This window comes from Lissotriton vulgaris, chromosome 4_1, assembly GCF_964263255.1.
Source record: "Lissotriton vulgaris chromosome 4_1, aLisVul1.2, whole genome shotgun sequence".
Lineage (NCBI taxonomy): Eukaryota > Metazoa > Chordata > Amphibia > Caudata > Salamandridae > Lissotriton > Lissotriton vulgaris.
In genome coordinates, this window is record NC_141691.1 from 1,764,918,071 (window position 1) to 1,764,934,766 (window position 16,696).

Below are 16,696 nucleotides of genomic sequence, written 5' to 3' on the forward strand. Positions count from 1 at the left end.
ACTACCACTACCCCGTAATTCCCTCATTTCTTACACCCATGAGCACTAGAAATATGAAATGTATATCAATGCTTTGAAAACTAATTGCATTATATGCTGGTAATGTTTTGGAAATTAAATTCTCCTAAATTGATTTGTTGAACACAAGTTTGTATATGTGGTGAACCATTTATATTTTTTGTTCCACACACATCCCTACTTATGTGTATTTAAATACCTTAACTATACCGACCTTCCTTTTGAAACGTACTGTGTTACTGCCCCTGGTTGGGTAGTTTTTACTTGGGCACTACACCGTAAAAATTACCACTCATCCCAAAGCAGATCATCTTTTTGAACTTACTTCCGGTCTTGGACTACCCAAGAACAAGGATTTGAACACACCACTGATTCCCACACCTTATCACATCAATTTTACATAAAGTGGAGGAGATACAATTGATGACATTATGCAGTACAATACTTTAGACCCCAATTGGAAGGGATGGTTAGTTTGGCCCACAGACACAAACAGATGTCAATAAAGAATCAGGGTATAAAGTAAGTGTTTAGTATCTAAAGACCAGACCCACAATATGTACAAAGAGAACATCCGGGGGTAGTAACATTATACAGTGTTGGGAAATTGTGCCTCGATTGGCTAAAAACTTCGGCACTGTCCCAGGTGAAACAGCACTTATCCTTACTCTCAAATAAGGTGGATCTAAGGGATTTTTTATTACGTCCCAGAAAGCCACGTCAGAAACGTTTCTATTACGCTGTCTATTATGGAATCTGGAAAATCTCTCACCAAGAAGCAGCTGAGAGACTTCTTGAAATAGATCTAATAAACATAGAAAAAGCATTAAATGTAGTTGGCAATGGTATGACCACATTAACATCCATGATTTATTCACTGGACAACATTGTATCTTCTGCTATTGATATACTGGAACAGGACTTGTCCATACTATAACAGACAATCCCAATTACGTTCTATTATGTTATTAAGCAGTATGCTGCAATTTGTGCCTTGGCGATTCCTCAACAGAACGTTCTTATATTCTGCATAGAATTTAGCAGACCAACAGATTACTATGGCACAAAGAGGAACAAAATATATAATGCTGCGTACTGAAAAACTTGACGAACTAACTTTTACTGTGTCAGAATCACCATTAACAGAATGGTTAATCCATGGCCATATAACACTACCGGTCACAATTTTCCAGTTTCAGTATTGCCTAGAACAGCAGCAGACAGATATGAAGCGACGGGTAGAGAATTCATCAAGGAATCTTGGGAATTGCCGTACAGATTTCGATGCAGGAAGGGGGGCACTGAAGTGTTACTTAGCGGTACCAACTGCAAGAATTCCTTAAGTGGAACTCTCATATGCCAGGATATCCTGCTTCATGGGGCCTGTAATGGTTCACTTGCTAACTCATCCTGCCACTTTAAAGGTTCCTCAGCTGCCGTGATTAATACGGTGTTCAAGTTACTTTCGAAAGGAGTTACTTGATGCTCAATGATGAAGGTTGTTGTGGGATGCTCCCGGGCATCGCATATCTGGTCACTGTAAACTCCAGGGTTACTTGCTGTATGCAAGTATGGTTTCCACCAACCCACACAAATCAGGGAGGTGCTGTTATGGCCTTCATTGAATATTACCTGTATAAGGTTTGATACTCTGAGTCGAATGAAAGCCATGCTTTTACAGCAAACCATGCACTTAACCTCCGCCCGAGAAACTGGTGATCGCCAGGTTGCAATGTCCTCAGTTGAGATACAAGCATTGATACGAACAAACTGCCCTTTCCATTTCACAGAAATGGTACAACTTATCTAACATGTCTGATACAACAGTTATTGTCCACCTATTTAAGACCATGGGTTCTGGAGTGTTAAGCACCTTTCAGACAATCCTCTGAGTTGTTCCCAACTTCATACACTCCGTATTCTGAAGCATTTTTTGAGGTTTTCCACTGATCATGTTCCTAATAGCAGGTTATCCTGATAGTCCATTTTCTGCTACGCAATGGACGTCCCAGTGACCAAAGAGATGGAACGTATGCTCTTGGAGCACCGATACCGTGATCACTTGATAATCCATTTGGACACACCTCGCCTTCGAGAACTGAGCGAGTCTTGTTCCTTGTAACTTAGAACAGTGTGTACTCTGTCCTTTGATGCCTGCTCTGCAGACAAGAATGTGTGTTAGATCTCTGTCTAACACTTCCAACAATTGCACCTCCAGACGTTGATGCTTTACTGGAACCAATAACGGCCCATGTTTTGCACAGTCCTCCACGTATTCCAATGTTGTCTGCATTCTTATAGCCACCACAGGAGGCTTCAGCTCCTCTCGGAAAGGATAACGGCTCCTAAACAAATACTCAGGCCTTGGACGACACAAACATCCCCAGCAGCAGCTGTGGTGAATACGGAGGAACAGCTGTGCTCGATGTACATGATATGCGAGGTGTTGCAGGGACCATTGTCTGCGATTGCAGGCAACAGTGATGTTGCGTCTCCCAGCCAGGACACAAACATTTGGCTCATCGTGTGCTGGGAAAATTCGTCCTTTTTTTAAAAACAACCACATTTGGAATTTTAAATAAGGCACTTTTCCTAAAATCTGCATGGCTTTCAGACTCATTGTTCAGACTATATATACAAACTTTTTTTTAGTATTTTTTTAAAGGATTTTTTACATTTTAAGTACAATTGAAATGGACTTATTACTAATTGCATACAACGTTTAACCGTACATAGAAATTTTAGTATGTCAACAACAAAATATAAAAAAAAACAGACAGTCTACAACATATTCAAAAATAACCATCATATAAGACAAAAATACTGCAAATGTGTGGAGTACTTACCTGAGTCCCAACTGTGATGTTGGGCATTGAAGAAATACCAGTACTGGACTTGGGCTTTTTATTTTTTGCTCGTGCCTTTTCAAGCATTTTTTTTCTTTGGCTAAAAGGAACTACTCCCCTAGTAAGGAATAGAAATAGGTGTGTTTATTTAAAGCACTGGTTAAATGCACAAAAATTATGAAACAAATATAACAAAACATTTTTAACAAAAAAAGGTTTTTGGTGCAGAGGTTTTTTCTGATAGCATGTTATCTGGCATGGTTTCTTATTACTGTTTAATTCAGATTTTGTTAAATAGAAATATGCTGACAAATTCATTAAGATACAGGAATTCTGTCTGCATAACAGTGGGATTGTAGAATAAAGTTTCCTGATGCAGACCAGTATCTGAGGAATAATCAAGGGTGAGGAATCAGCAATGAGAAGTATCCATAAGGAGGAAGGATGTGGGGCAATAAGACTAACAGAAAAAGGGGAGAAGTACGCAAGAGAGCCGCCAAAAGGAAGCATTCTGGCGCTTAAACAAAGAAAAAAAGTAGTGCCTACAAAAATGCACTGTGGGAGAACACAAGCATTGCCTCCATACTCCAGGGGAGGAACAACACACAAAGAGAAAGGAAGACAAGGCACTTGAACAATAAGAATCAAACAAATGAGTAACAATTAAGTCAAGCAATGGTAAGCAATGTGTGGTCTCAGCCTACTAGTAGAAACAAAAGAGCTCAAAGAAAGGCCTACAAGTACACCAAATATGTACGTAGAGCCCTTGTTTTTTGTTCACATTAGGACCCGGAGAAAACACCACCACCTAACATGTTCACGTTCTGAAGTGCTTCAGCAGCAAATGATGGACGGTATGTTGAATGAATCAAGTATTTACCCCCAGTCAAGAGATCTGGGTTAAATCCATTGTTCTTTTGCTCACTATGCCACCCCAGTGTGGACCCAGCCATAAGCAAATTAGTCTGGACACTGGTCCTCATGGAAACAGTCCAGCCCGAACTACCAAGCCAGGTCCTCCCTCGACCGGAAACAAAGATCCTGGGACCGATTTCAGGTTAACACCGCTCATCAGCCAACCTAGCTTGAATCCAGTGGCAAAGAAAGCAAGGGACCAGGATGGACGGATTTGACACATATCTCTTGACTGGGAAGAATGTTTGATTTATTCAGCATTCCATCCATCATCTGTTGCTGCAGCACTTTTTGCCCTAGGTGGGATGGGTATGAGCAGACGTGGGTCTCTAGATCGCTGTGCCACATGATTCAAGTTGGCCTGGCTGATTTGGGGTGATATACCCCGAAACCATTCCCAGGATGCTTCAGTCTGGTTCAGGGAGGACTGTGCTTGGCAGTAAGAGCTGAACTGTTCCCATGAAGAGCAGGGTCAAGTCTGATTTGCATATGGCAGGGTTCAAACTTGGGTGACGTTGTGAGCAAAAAACAATTAACTCAATCTAGGTCTCTTAACACTGGGAAAATGTTGATTTATTCAGCATTCGGTCCATCATTTACTGCCGCAGCAAGTTTTAAAGTTAACATCTTTCTTGAACATTGACATTTGACACACATTTGCTTGATTGTCTGTATGGAGAATATTCTCTGAAATGACTTTTGCTTACATTTACATTTCTTCATAGGCACGGTATCAGAGCCTTGGACATTTTGTTTGTAAGCTCAAGTGTAAAATGTTGGTGTTTGTTATTGTTCGCTCTGCTACAGCTTTGTCAAGTTAGAAACAATATTAACGGCCTGACTGGGACATCAGCATGGTAACATGGGTGAAAATTATTATGTAAACAACACCATTCCTTTGTTTATTTAGAGGAGCATTTCGGTGACACTGTCAAAGTCGTCCCAAGCTGGATTTCCAGCCCAGCTGAATGCAGTTTACCTCCTGAGAAGGATGGTGCCCAGCTCTACAACAAGAAGAGCACCCATATGAAACATACCCACAGGTAACTGGTGAGTTAGATCACCGTACAAGGATTCTGACAGATAGGTACACTAGGATAAGGAGCACTAGGTAGGAGCATAACTAGAACAAAATGGTCACTTAACAGTAGGAGTAGTTTTAGGAAGCTGGGTTTCTGTGGTAATACCCCACTCCGCCACCACCCCTTTTTGCCAGATTTCTGATGCCCTTTGACTTGATGTTCCTGGGGTCCCTGCCAATCATGTTCCAGGGCCTGTGTTCTTTCCCAAAATTGTACCTTTGTACCCACAATTGGCGCATCTCGGGCAACAGGTAAGCTCCTTGTAAAAGGTACCATGGGTACCACAGGCACTGTGACCAGGGAAGGTCTCTTAGGGCTGCAGCACCTTTTGTGCCACCCTTAGAGGCCCAGTACCTTCACACCTACTCACTTCCATTGCAGACTGCATGTTTTGGTGCAGAGAAAAGTGAAGGGTCGACATGGCACACATCCCTGTGTGCCATGCATGCTACCCACTGCCTGAGGCCTAGGTAAACCACCCGTCAAGCAGGGTGCACTATGAGGCTAGAGGGGCATTAGCCCTGTACCCCTATGGTGTCCAAGCCCATTCTTAGACATTGTAAGTGTAGTAAGCTATAATGAGTATATGGTCTGGGAGTTGGTCATTACGAACTCCACAGCTCCATAATGTCTTTACTAAAACATGGGAAGTTTGGTAGAAAACTTCCCACCACATTAAATCCACACTGAAGCCAGTGTGAGATTTAATGTAAATGCACTCAGAGGGCATCTTAGTGATGCCCCTAAAAAATGGCCAGCCTTGTGTGGTTCCTGAATAGCTGCCTGCCATCTGCTCGGACCAGTTCTGCCCCCCACTTTGGATCGGTAGGAAAAACAAACTAGGAGAGAGGTGTGCCCAGCTTTGCCAACCCCACCCTTCAGGTGGGGAGGCGAGGTGAAGGATACATCTCAGTCCCCCATCTTAAAGATGAGAATACCCAGCTAATTGGGGAGAGGCTCATGCCCCCCTCCCACTAGAGGGTGGCATAATTGAGTTTGTACCCACCCGAGGGAAGGGGCCCATTTGTCCTAGCCTGCACACCCCTTTAAAGCCCCTACATTTAGTATTATGGGGCGACACTGAACCTTGCCTCCTCAGATTAGAAAGACCGAAGAGCCGTGCTGACCCAGGAAAAAGAGGACAGCTACTGCTTTGGCCAAGCCCTAACAGCCTATCCCACCTTTAACTTGCCTACAGCTGGAACTCCGGCATGTCAAGCAGTCAGCAACCCCCAGAGCGCGGAGGATCTGCCCAGCACTCATCTACAGACTGTCTCGTGCTCACCAGATGTGCCCAAGTCAAAACTCACTCACTGAATCCAGGCGGCTCCACTCTGCACCCGATACCCACAGCCTGAGTTTGAGAGGCCCAACACCATAAGAAGGTCTACCCAGAGATCCTGACCTGGGCTCTGGTAATCCCCCAACCTCCCTCAAGCTTTAAGACAACACCCGCATCCTCAACTGGAAGGATCTCATCGACCTCAGCTGGTAAGAAGACCAGACATTAAACGACACCCCTGTACCAGACACCCCACAGACTTGGACGGCCCAACCAATGGTGTCCAGGCATCCTCTAAGAACCAGATTTCCCACTGCAGCCAGTGGTTGCCTTCAGGAAGCCTCCCTGCCCGAGGCTGCAGCACCTTTACCAAACAGAAGGTCTCTATTGGAATCCACAAGGTCACGGACGTCTTCTTGGCACACTGCACCTGGCCGCCCCTGTGTTTTGGTGGTGCAGCTCCTAGGCAGATTGTTGTCCACTACAGTGCTGACCTGGACTCCAGGAGGTTTACTCCCACACCAGAGTGGCCTGCTCGTTAGGAGTCCCTGACCGAAGCCCCCATAGCCCCATTGGCTAAAATTGTGTCCTGAACTCTGCTGTCCCAGTACCGCTGGCGGTTCAACTCAAGTGCCTACCTAGACATTGGGGAACCTTGGTCCTTGCCCCCAAAATTCGCACTTGTGAGTCAAGTACTTACCTGGGAAACTGATTTTTCTCCCATAGGGACCAATGTTATGTGTTTTTGTCCCTAAAAATGTTCTGTGTTGAACTGATGTTTGTATGGAGAAAATGAAACCACACTGCAAATCTTTAAAAGACTTACCATGAATTGTGAGATCCCGGGCGTGGTATCTAGGCATACCACCCGAGTAGTCTATGTAATCTAAAAGTAATGCAAAAGTATTTAGGGTATAATTTAAACTGCGTTTTGAACCAATACCAACCGGTAACTATTGCAAATTCAACCACAACTGCATTTTCTTGTAAAGTCTTGCATTTGAGAGTATATTTTACTTACCTGTGCCATGTTCTGCTTGGTTCTAAAAATAAAACATAATTATACATTTTTTATACTTACCTAATTGGTCTGGATTGAGTCTGTGTGTATGCCATCAGTCTTGAGTGAGTGAATACAATAAATGGTTAACAAAACGTCTGGATAAGCCTAACTGCTCGCCCACACTACCACAAAGAGCTGTTAGTACTTACCTAATTTAGCCTCTGCTAAACCTTTGGGGGACTGTACACTCTATACCTTACTTTGGTATAGTATATACAAAGCCAGCCACCTACAATACTAGGGTAAGATAAAAAAAAGCCCATCAGGTATTAGTCAACTGTACACGTACTTCAAGGGTTCAAAACACATGCAGTGGGGCCTGGAAAGCAGGGCCCAGTGCAGTTCAGAGTAAAAACTATGGAGGGGGTTGTTATACAAAAAGAGGCACTTTTCTGAACTATGCATATATGAGGCCTATGGTTTCAATTACTCCTGTTACTTTCTTGGTAGGACTCCTTGGGTCTGATCTGTCCAACACTGCATAACAGACTAAGATGAAGTTCTCACCCAACCAACATATTTCCTTCCAACTGGTAACCAAGCTTCTGTACTATAATAAGAATAATAGTCTCCAGGGATGTCCTGGGATCATATAAGTTTTGCAGCATGAGTTTACTTCCCATATAAAAATGCACCAGTAAATCGATCCAGTGTGTCCTTCCTGGAACACTCATTTACAGACCCATTGGACCTAGGACCCTCTTCAGCGACTCCATCGCCGGCTCGCCAGCACCCATGCACTCGCCTCCACGGACTACATCCTCCTCGGGGACCTGAACTTCCACCTAGAGAACAACAATGACGTCAACTCTGCAACCCTGATCGCTAACCGCCAACCTTGGCCTCCGACAACTCGTCACCGAACCCACCCACCCACACCGCCGGCCACACGCTCGACCTAGTCTTCTCCACTAGCACCCATGTCGCCATCAACCACACCACCGAACTCCACTGGACCGACCACCGATGCAGCCACTTTACCTTCAAGAAACCAACCACGCACCACCGCATCCAACAGCTGCCTCGCCGCTACTGGAGCAAAGTCACCGAAGAACAGCTGACCTCAACCTTGCCCAGAACCCACCCACCGACACAGACGCCGCTGCCCGAAACTTCAGACAGTGGATCGACGATTGCGCCAACACCCTCGCCCCGATCAAGAAACCCACCATCAGCCACCCCAGCAATAAAGCCGCCTGGTTCACCGAAGAACTCCAGACCTCCAAACGAGCATGCCGGAAGCTGGAGAAGAAATGGCTCCACGACCACACACCAGACAGCCACGCAGCCTACAAGGACGCCACTCGCAGACATCACCACCTCATCAGAACAAACAAAGAAATCGTCCTTCAAAACCAGACTGAAAAACAACACACACAACAGCAAAGAACATTTCAACATAGTGAAGTAACTCTCCAACCCCAGCGCCAACACCAACGACATTCCGCCCTCGCAAGATCTGTGCGACTCACTGGCCACCTTCTTCCTTCGCAAGATCGCCGACATCCACGACAGCTTTAACTCCTCATCCAACCCGACCGCAACAGACCCCACCCCGAACGCCACCAGGTGCCCTCGTGGTCCCACATCAACGACGAAGAGATAAGCAAGGTCATGAACTCCATCCACTCGGGATCTCCGTCAGACCCCTGCCCACACCACGTCTTCAACAAAGCGGACGCAACCATCGCACCACAACTAGGGAAGGTCATCAACATCTCCTTCGACATTCCCGGAAAGCTGGAAGCACGGCAAAATCCACGCCCTCCTCAAGAAGCCCAAGTCGGACCTCAAAGACCGCAAGAACTTCCGGCCCATCTCCCTGCTCCCTTTTCCGGCGAAGGTCATCGAGAAAATCGCCAACATGCAGCTGACCCGCCACCTAGAGGACAACAACATCCTAGACCCATCCCAGTCCGGATTCAGATGCAACCACAGCACCGAGACCGCCCTCATCACCACCACAGAAATCAGGAGCCAGCTCGACAACGGCGAAACTTCAGCCCTCATCCTCCTGGACCCGTCTGCTGCCTTAAACACTGTCTGCCATCGCACATTAACACGCCTCCAAAAAGCCGGAATCCAGAAGAAGGCCCTAGACTGGATCACGTCCTTCCTCTCCGGCAGGACCCAGAGAATCCGCCTCCCGCCCTTCCGATCCGAAGCCACCGACATCTGCAGCATACCCCAGGGCTCATCCCTCAGCCCGACCCTGTTCAACATCTACAAGGCCACCCTCGCACAAGTGGCCCGCCAGCACGACCTGAACATCATCTCCTATGCCGAAAACACCCAGCTCATCCTCTCCCTCACCAAGGACCAGCACACCACCAAAACCAACCTCCACGAGGGAATGAAGGCCGTCGTCGAGTGGATGAGGAGCAGACGTCTGAAACTGTACTCTGACAAGACAGAGGTCCTAATTCTAGGCCCCACCCCCTCTGCATGGGACGACTCCTGATGGGCGACTACACTGGGAACAGCTCCAACATCCACGGACCACGCACGCAACCTAGGATTCATCCTCTACTCCGCCCTCTCCATGTCGAAGCAGGTCAACGCTATCTCCTCCTCCTGCTACAACACCCTCCGCATGCTTCGCAAGATCTACAAGTGGATCCCGACCGAAACTAGAAGAACAGTGACCCAAGCCCTCGTCAGTAGCAGGCTGGACTACAGCAACACACTCTATGCAGGAATCCTGGCCAAACACCTGCAACGACTACAACGCATCCAAAACGCCTCCGCCCGACTGATCCTCAACGTCCCCCACCGCAGTCACATCACCTTCCACCTAAGAGCTGCACTGGCTCCCCGTCAACAAGAGGATCACCTTCAAGCTCCTCACCCACGCACACAAAGCACTCCACAACACCGGACCAGCCTACCTGAACAACAGACTCAACTTTGACACCCCCGCCCGCTAGCTACGCCCTCACCGCCGTCCCCCGCATCCGATGAACAACCTCCGGCAGCAGATCCTTCTCCTTCCTCGTCGCCAAGACCTGGAACACCCTCCCCACCCATCTGCGACAGACCCAAGACCTGTTCACCTTCAGAAGGCTCCTCAAGACCTGGCTCTTCGAGCAGTAGCAGCACCCCCACCCGCCTCCCTCTCCCCAACAGCGCCTTGAGACGCTCACGGGTAAGTAGTGCGCTTTACAAATGGACTGATTGATTGGAAAAAACGTGCTATAATGATATATTTTGTTTTAGCCTCATTCAAAGCATAGACATGTGTGGTAGTTAATATTTTTCCTTTTCCTGAACTGCTTATTTACTGCCCGTTATGTCAGCCGACATGTAGGGCAGCAATGAAGAACCTCTACTTCTGTCTGTCTTGAGCAAGATTCTGTATGATGCCGTAACAGTGGAGTGTACATTGTTTCCACAGGTCGCCTCCAGGTGTTATTTGGCTTGCCTCTCTTCTGTTTGCCTTCTGGGGTTCTGTGGAGAGCTTGTGATGGAGTCTTTTTCTATTCTGATGGAATGTATTCTCCATGATGGTGTCCATGCTCTCTGCTTTGCATCTGGTGAGAAAATCCTGACTGGAGATAGTTTATGTTTTGTGGCTAAGACATTACTGGCTATGCGAAGAGAGGAGACACGCTGTTATTCGCTCCCCACGGACCGTCCTAGAGACTCACCAGACGGATTCGATCAGCCATTGTTTGGCAACTCATCAGGCAGAGACTCCTCCTCATCCATAGTGTCAACCCTTACATACCTGTCTTGATAAAGACCCGCGCGACCACCGACTGGGGCGCATCAGGGTCGAAACGTCGATGCTAACCCTAGGTCCAGAAACTCCAGGATCCCTTAAAAATCACTAGGACTCCTTGGAGGCTAATCTATTCCTGGCCTTTTAACAATTGTGTATATAGCTGTATAAAATGTTTTTCACTGTATATGTCTTCCTGCACTGAGCACTTGTTTTCACCTATTGTCACCCAATTTCACTTGTGTTTGACAGTCATACTTGATATCTAATGTTCATCACTGAATGAGTTAATTCAGTAAAAACTGATTGAATTCTATTATAAAGATACATGAATTCACTACTTGGCTAAAAGAATATTTTCTTATTGCTTGAGCATTTATTTCTCATTTGCATATGTGTATCAGAGAGTTCTTTGCTAACTACATGTACTAGCATCTTTAAAGTAATGTTTTCTACCCGACAGAAACACTTGTTTGTTTAACCATATATTACCCAGGTTCTGAGAGACACAGGGATACCCCTTCTCTTTAAACATGGAGATAGTTTGTGGCCAACATTTATTAATGATAGCCTTTCGCAAGCGTAAACTGAAAGCTAACAGTTTGGTGATGCCAATTTTCATTATCCTACATCATTTTGATCCATACGAGAGCGTGGCATAACAGAAATATTGTAAAGCCTTAGCTTGTGGTTAGTGCTGTACAGAGATCACCTTCACACAATGCTCAGCAACCGAAAGGCATTTCTGGCCTTGTTCAGTCTGGTCTTGAGGTCACTGCTTGCCCCTCCATTAGGTTTGGTAGTACTCTCTAGGTAGGTGAACACTTCGGACAAGGCTAGGTCCTCTCCATCCACCTGGTTTGATGAAAGTTTGGGATGATGAGTGGCATTATTTGATTTTAGTCTTGATCTTCAGACCCACTTGCTGTGTATAGATGTTGAGGCGAGACATCTTTTCCTACATATGATGGTGTGTATGTGAGAGATAACCAGGCTAGGTCATCTGCATCAGTAAGGTCCTTCAGTGTAGAGAATAAGGTTCATCTGATGCCGCTGGTTTGGTCTTCAGTTGTGCGTCACATCACCCAGTCAGTGACTAGGTTGAATAGCAACGCTGAAATCACACATCTTTGTCTCGCATCTATGTCTCGGACTGGTCTTGACTTCAAACTCACTATCTCCTACCCTATAGATAATGTTTTCAAAGAAGAGAACTCTCTGCTGCGGTATTGTCATAGGCTCTCAGTCGATGCCAGAGACTGTCATGGTGGACACAGTCAAAGGCTTTCTCAAAATCAATTAAGTTAATATATAGCGGTTTCTGCCACTCCGTACACTGCTCTATGATGCTGTGTAGAGTAACGATTTTTCCAACAGAACCTTTGCCCCTGCAAACCCAACCTGTTCTTTTCTTAACTACTTGTCCAGTGCATAAGAAAAACGCTGTATAGAGATTTGCGCCAGGATTTTACTCAGGATTGACAGAAGGGTGATTCCACGCCATATGTTGTAGTAGGTTAATGGTCCGTTTTTGGAGTCTTGACAATGGCATGATTAACTGTTCTTCACATATATTTCAGAGGCATGTGTGCAATGCTTGTTTACTGTGTCTGCAGCTGGCTCAGACTGATCTTCGGTGTCTGCCGGGAGTTGGATCGGTTTGAAAGACTAATGCCTTCTCTGTCTCTGGGTCCTGTAATTTTGCCAATACTGAAGTGCTGTCATTGTAATGTTTTCCACTATTTTATTCTGCGCTACAGTTTTACCAAGGCAGTCACTAGATGCTGATCACTGCAGACATCCACTCCCCTCCTCAATCTTACATCTAGCAGTTAGCGTCCCTCTGTGCCATTAATCAGAAATATCGGAATTGCGTTCTTGTTAGTAATGACATTTATTATTGGAGTTTGGTCAGAGGAGTCAAAACTCCTCATATGCATTGACAACTTGAATGTCATACCGAATGGGTACATATCTCGCTTTAAATGACTTCAGAACAATATACTGAACCGTTAACAACAAAACAGGCACACCTCCATCTTACCCTGTCGGTCCAAAGTCCTGCAGCAATAAAGTGCCCATTGTGAGAACCTTTAGTGGTGCATTTTAATCTCTGCATCCATGGTACTCCAACCATGGAGTCATTAGAAGACACCAAGATTAGTATTTTCTCTCACCATCAACCACTCACCTTCCTTATGTTCTAACTGGATCTTTAATAATATAAAGCAGTTTTCCTTCATAGATTCTCATTCAACTGTAATACTGACTTCCCTTCCTGGTGGACAAAGATGGTCAAGAGAGAAGTGGCATTCTGTTGCACAGATTTGTTCTAATCCTTACATCTGTTTAGAAGTGTTAGGTCTTTACTATCCTTGGGAGTCCATTATGTACCCTATGCTGCTCTATGACTACTTCAGAATTCGGGATGGGTTCCTCTGTCTCGTCTGGGAGGTCAAGAAGTAAACTGGCCTCCTATGAGGATATCATCTCAATAGCCCTACTCTTGCAGTGGAAGGCTTTTGAAAAAAGCAATCAATATTGTGCAGGTTTGTCATTGTTAAAATGGAAATAGATGCATTTATTGATCAAAATGAAATCTCCTTATTAACAAACACCCAGTGTGAACTCCACATCAACCGCAACTTGCAAATATGTAGTCAAGCAGGCCCTCAGACTAAGGCCCGGGATTGCTGATTGATATCTACCCGGTGGGAGGGTGCATAGCAGGCAGGCGAACGCTCAGGCCGGAACTCTTAATCAATCCCACTGATCGGCGCAACAACATTACAGGGGTCAAGGAAGATTGCCCCAATGAAGCACACATGGCCAGAGGAGGTACATGCGCACCTAAAACACCATAAAAAGTCCGATGCTACATGAGTTAAGAACACAGCCAATCGTCCTTGCGCACACAGTGATCAACTGCTACATGTTATCCACTGGCCACATTACGTCCATGAGAGGAGGAGACCCACCTGTGATAACAATTAGACAATTAATAGACGACACCAAAGGCAGCAACCAACATTCCTCATCATATATGGTACGCCGGAAACATTTATAACCATTATGTTTTGTATAAAAGGAGGACACATACGGGTTGTAAATTGACAGTCCACAGACCTTGTGCCTGTAAATGTTCTCCCGGCCCGGTTTAATTAAACAAACTGTTCCTGTTTTGCCAAATGCCTCTTGTCTTCTGTTATTAAAGGGATTGCGAACTCAAACACAATAATTAAGGACTCTAGCTGCTCTGTGATACTGTTTTTTTGCTAAGGTTGTCACCACCAAATCCTGCAAAAGGGTCCCCTGGTTGCTTGAAAAGAATATGGTTTTCTGTAGTCTTTCTGCTTTGCAAATCTGAATTTAGAGGTAGTAGAAAGTTTAACCAACATGTCAAATAGACGCCTTATCTAGTGGTCTACTCACTCTGTGCAACTTTTCAAAGCTGAATGCCAGCGATTCTCATGAATTCACAACTTAAAAAGTGTTTGGACGCATCCCACAATGTCATCTTATTCTGCTCCTTCTCGATTCTGACTCTATTCTATCTCTCCTTGATCTGTTTTCAAAACCTTCTGTAAGGAACTCCAACTGTTTTGAGTGAGGAAACAGAAGTCATAACTGTGAGAAGTTGGCCTGGTATAAGCGGACCACTAATTATTGTGGGCACCTTGTACCAGTCCAAACAACCCTTATTGATGATTAGGATATAGACAACTTTTATTGAAAGCTATCCTAGTGGTAGCTAAGGTGAGCAGCCTTCAGGCTAAGTCTCAAAGGAATGTAAAGCAGCTTGTTTTACCAGTCTATAACCTCCTGAATGACCAAATGAAGGGAGAACCACACAAGGTATATATAAAATATATGTATTTATTACAAAACACTCTCTAATAACCTCTTTATGAAATTAGAGAACAAGGCACACAATATTACAGTACTAGAACAACACAAGTAAGCCAGTAAACTTGGTAATAGAGCGCTCTTATGGAACGCAATGTAAAGCAATATCTTGATCTCGTGTTTATAGCAATATCCTGATCTTGTGTTCACTCACTTTGCAGTTCCCACCACGAATGTCTGGAAGTAAGTAAAGCGTTAGTCAACACTGCTCTTTTAATCCGCCGTTTTCACTGCTGGTTGTTTTCGATCGTTTTTCACATTGGCACTCGTTAATAAACACTGGTTTTCACACAGAAAAACACGGGACACAAATCTCGGGGTTGAAACAAATATCTGGTCTGGACTAGATCTCCAACCAAAACAATTTTTTTAATTCAGATTTCTAATGTACACGTTTGAAAGCACGGGCACATAATCAATTGCAATAAATGGATGATGCATTCATGTATAATAATGTTATATACATGGTTCATGTATTAAGTCTTGTATTATTCATGCATTATAATTTGTACTAATATTCCAGATTGATCTCCCTGACTAAGAGCAGTTTATGCTCGAAATGCATTGGAGAATTTCAGATATAAGGAAAGCGTCTCATGTAATTTGATGCCTTAAAGGATTAAGGATTAAAACTAATGAAAAATGGAACACAATAAAGCAATTTTCTTTTGAATGAAACATAACATTTGGGATTTTTTCATTTTGTTGGAAATCTATTGGATACCATGTTTTGGAGTGCCTTAAGGGGGATGCAACCAAGCTAAGCTTGGAAGCACAAACAATTTATTCAAATGAAAGGAGAACCACACAAGGTATATATATAAAATATATGTATTTATTACAAAACACTCTAATAACCTCTTTATGAAATTAGAGAACAAGGCACACAATATTACTAGAACGACAGTAAATAGCACAATACACAGTGGGCCCCAGGGGGAGACCAAACCATATATTAAGAAAGTGGTATACCAACCACAACTTGACTAAACACAGTGCATACAGCAAGTAGAATTGCTGCGACACCAAGGACCCACCCAAGATAGTGACACAGGGAACCCACGGGGGACGCGTGCAGTGTGAGAACACAGCCGCAAGCTCCGTATAATCCCAAGGGAAAGTTGCGGTTGGAATTTTAAAGAATAAGGACAGTTAGTAGAGGACTTTGAGCACACCCTTTCAAACTTAGAAGGTTCTAAGGCCAGCACCCATGTGAGCACCGGAGTACTTGTAGTACCTAACCCATTGGTGTCGGGAATCTTCGTCGTTTTCAATGGTGAGATGCTGCAAAGTGCTGCTGCTGTGAAGCGGAAAAGTGTTCGGTGCGATCCAAGCCTGGATCGGAGCGGAGAAGAAGAAAGCAGAAGGGACTGAGTCTGGCTCACTTGCCAGTGACCAGGGGCACAACAGACGAATGCCCACCGATGTTGGGTGCTTCAGGTGAGAAGAGGTGAAGCTTGACTCTGCAGCCACGGGGACCAGGAGACGTCGAACAAAGTCCGCAGGCGAGCTGTCCCATGAAGGATGTTGAGTGCTCCGGGGTCAGTGTCCGGATTAAATGCCAAAAAGCCTTGGCAACTGTAACCCAAGCGGCCAGAAAAAAAGATGTTTTGGTGAGGACAAGCAAGGCCCTGGGGACCCCCAAGCGATTGAGTCAGAGCACACCTGGAGCAACCAGGAAAGCCCATTGAAAGTTAAAGTTCCCTTCTCAGGGGCCCACAGGTCGATGGACCATTTATCGCGAAGGGACCTCAAGGGGCATCACAAAATACCAGCCCACGGAACACTTGTGCAGTGTAGGCCTGTAATCTTCGGTGGAATCACTGCTCCGGGTCTGGACTACAAGTAGCCCAAAGCACAGCT

At 45.1% G+C, this 16,696-nt stretch overlaps 1 protein-coding gene across 18 annotated transcripts in view; it reads right to left on the reverse strand.

Moving 5' to 3' along the window:
* The window catches only part of UBR5 (ubiquitin protein ligase E3 component n-recognin 5), a 2,064,863-nt gene that overhangs the window by 1,595,890 nt on the left and 452,277 nt on the right, over positions 1-16,696 (reverse strand). For all 18 annotated transcript variants that reach the window (XM_086966085.1, XM_086966077.1, XM_086966080.1 and 15 more), the window contains one exon: positions 2,865-2,982. In XM_086966085.1, the coding sequence (XP_086822211.1) occupies positions 2,865-2,982 (118 nt within the window). The remainder of the gene's footprint in view (positions 1-2,864; positions 2,983-16,696) is intronic.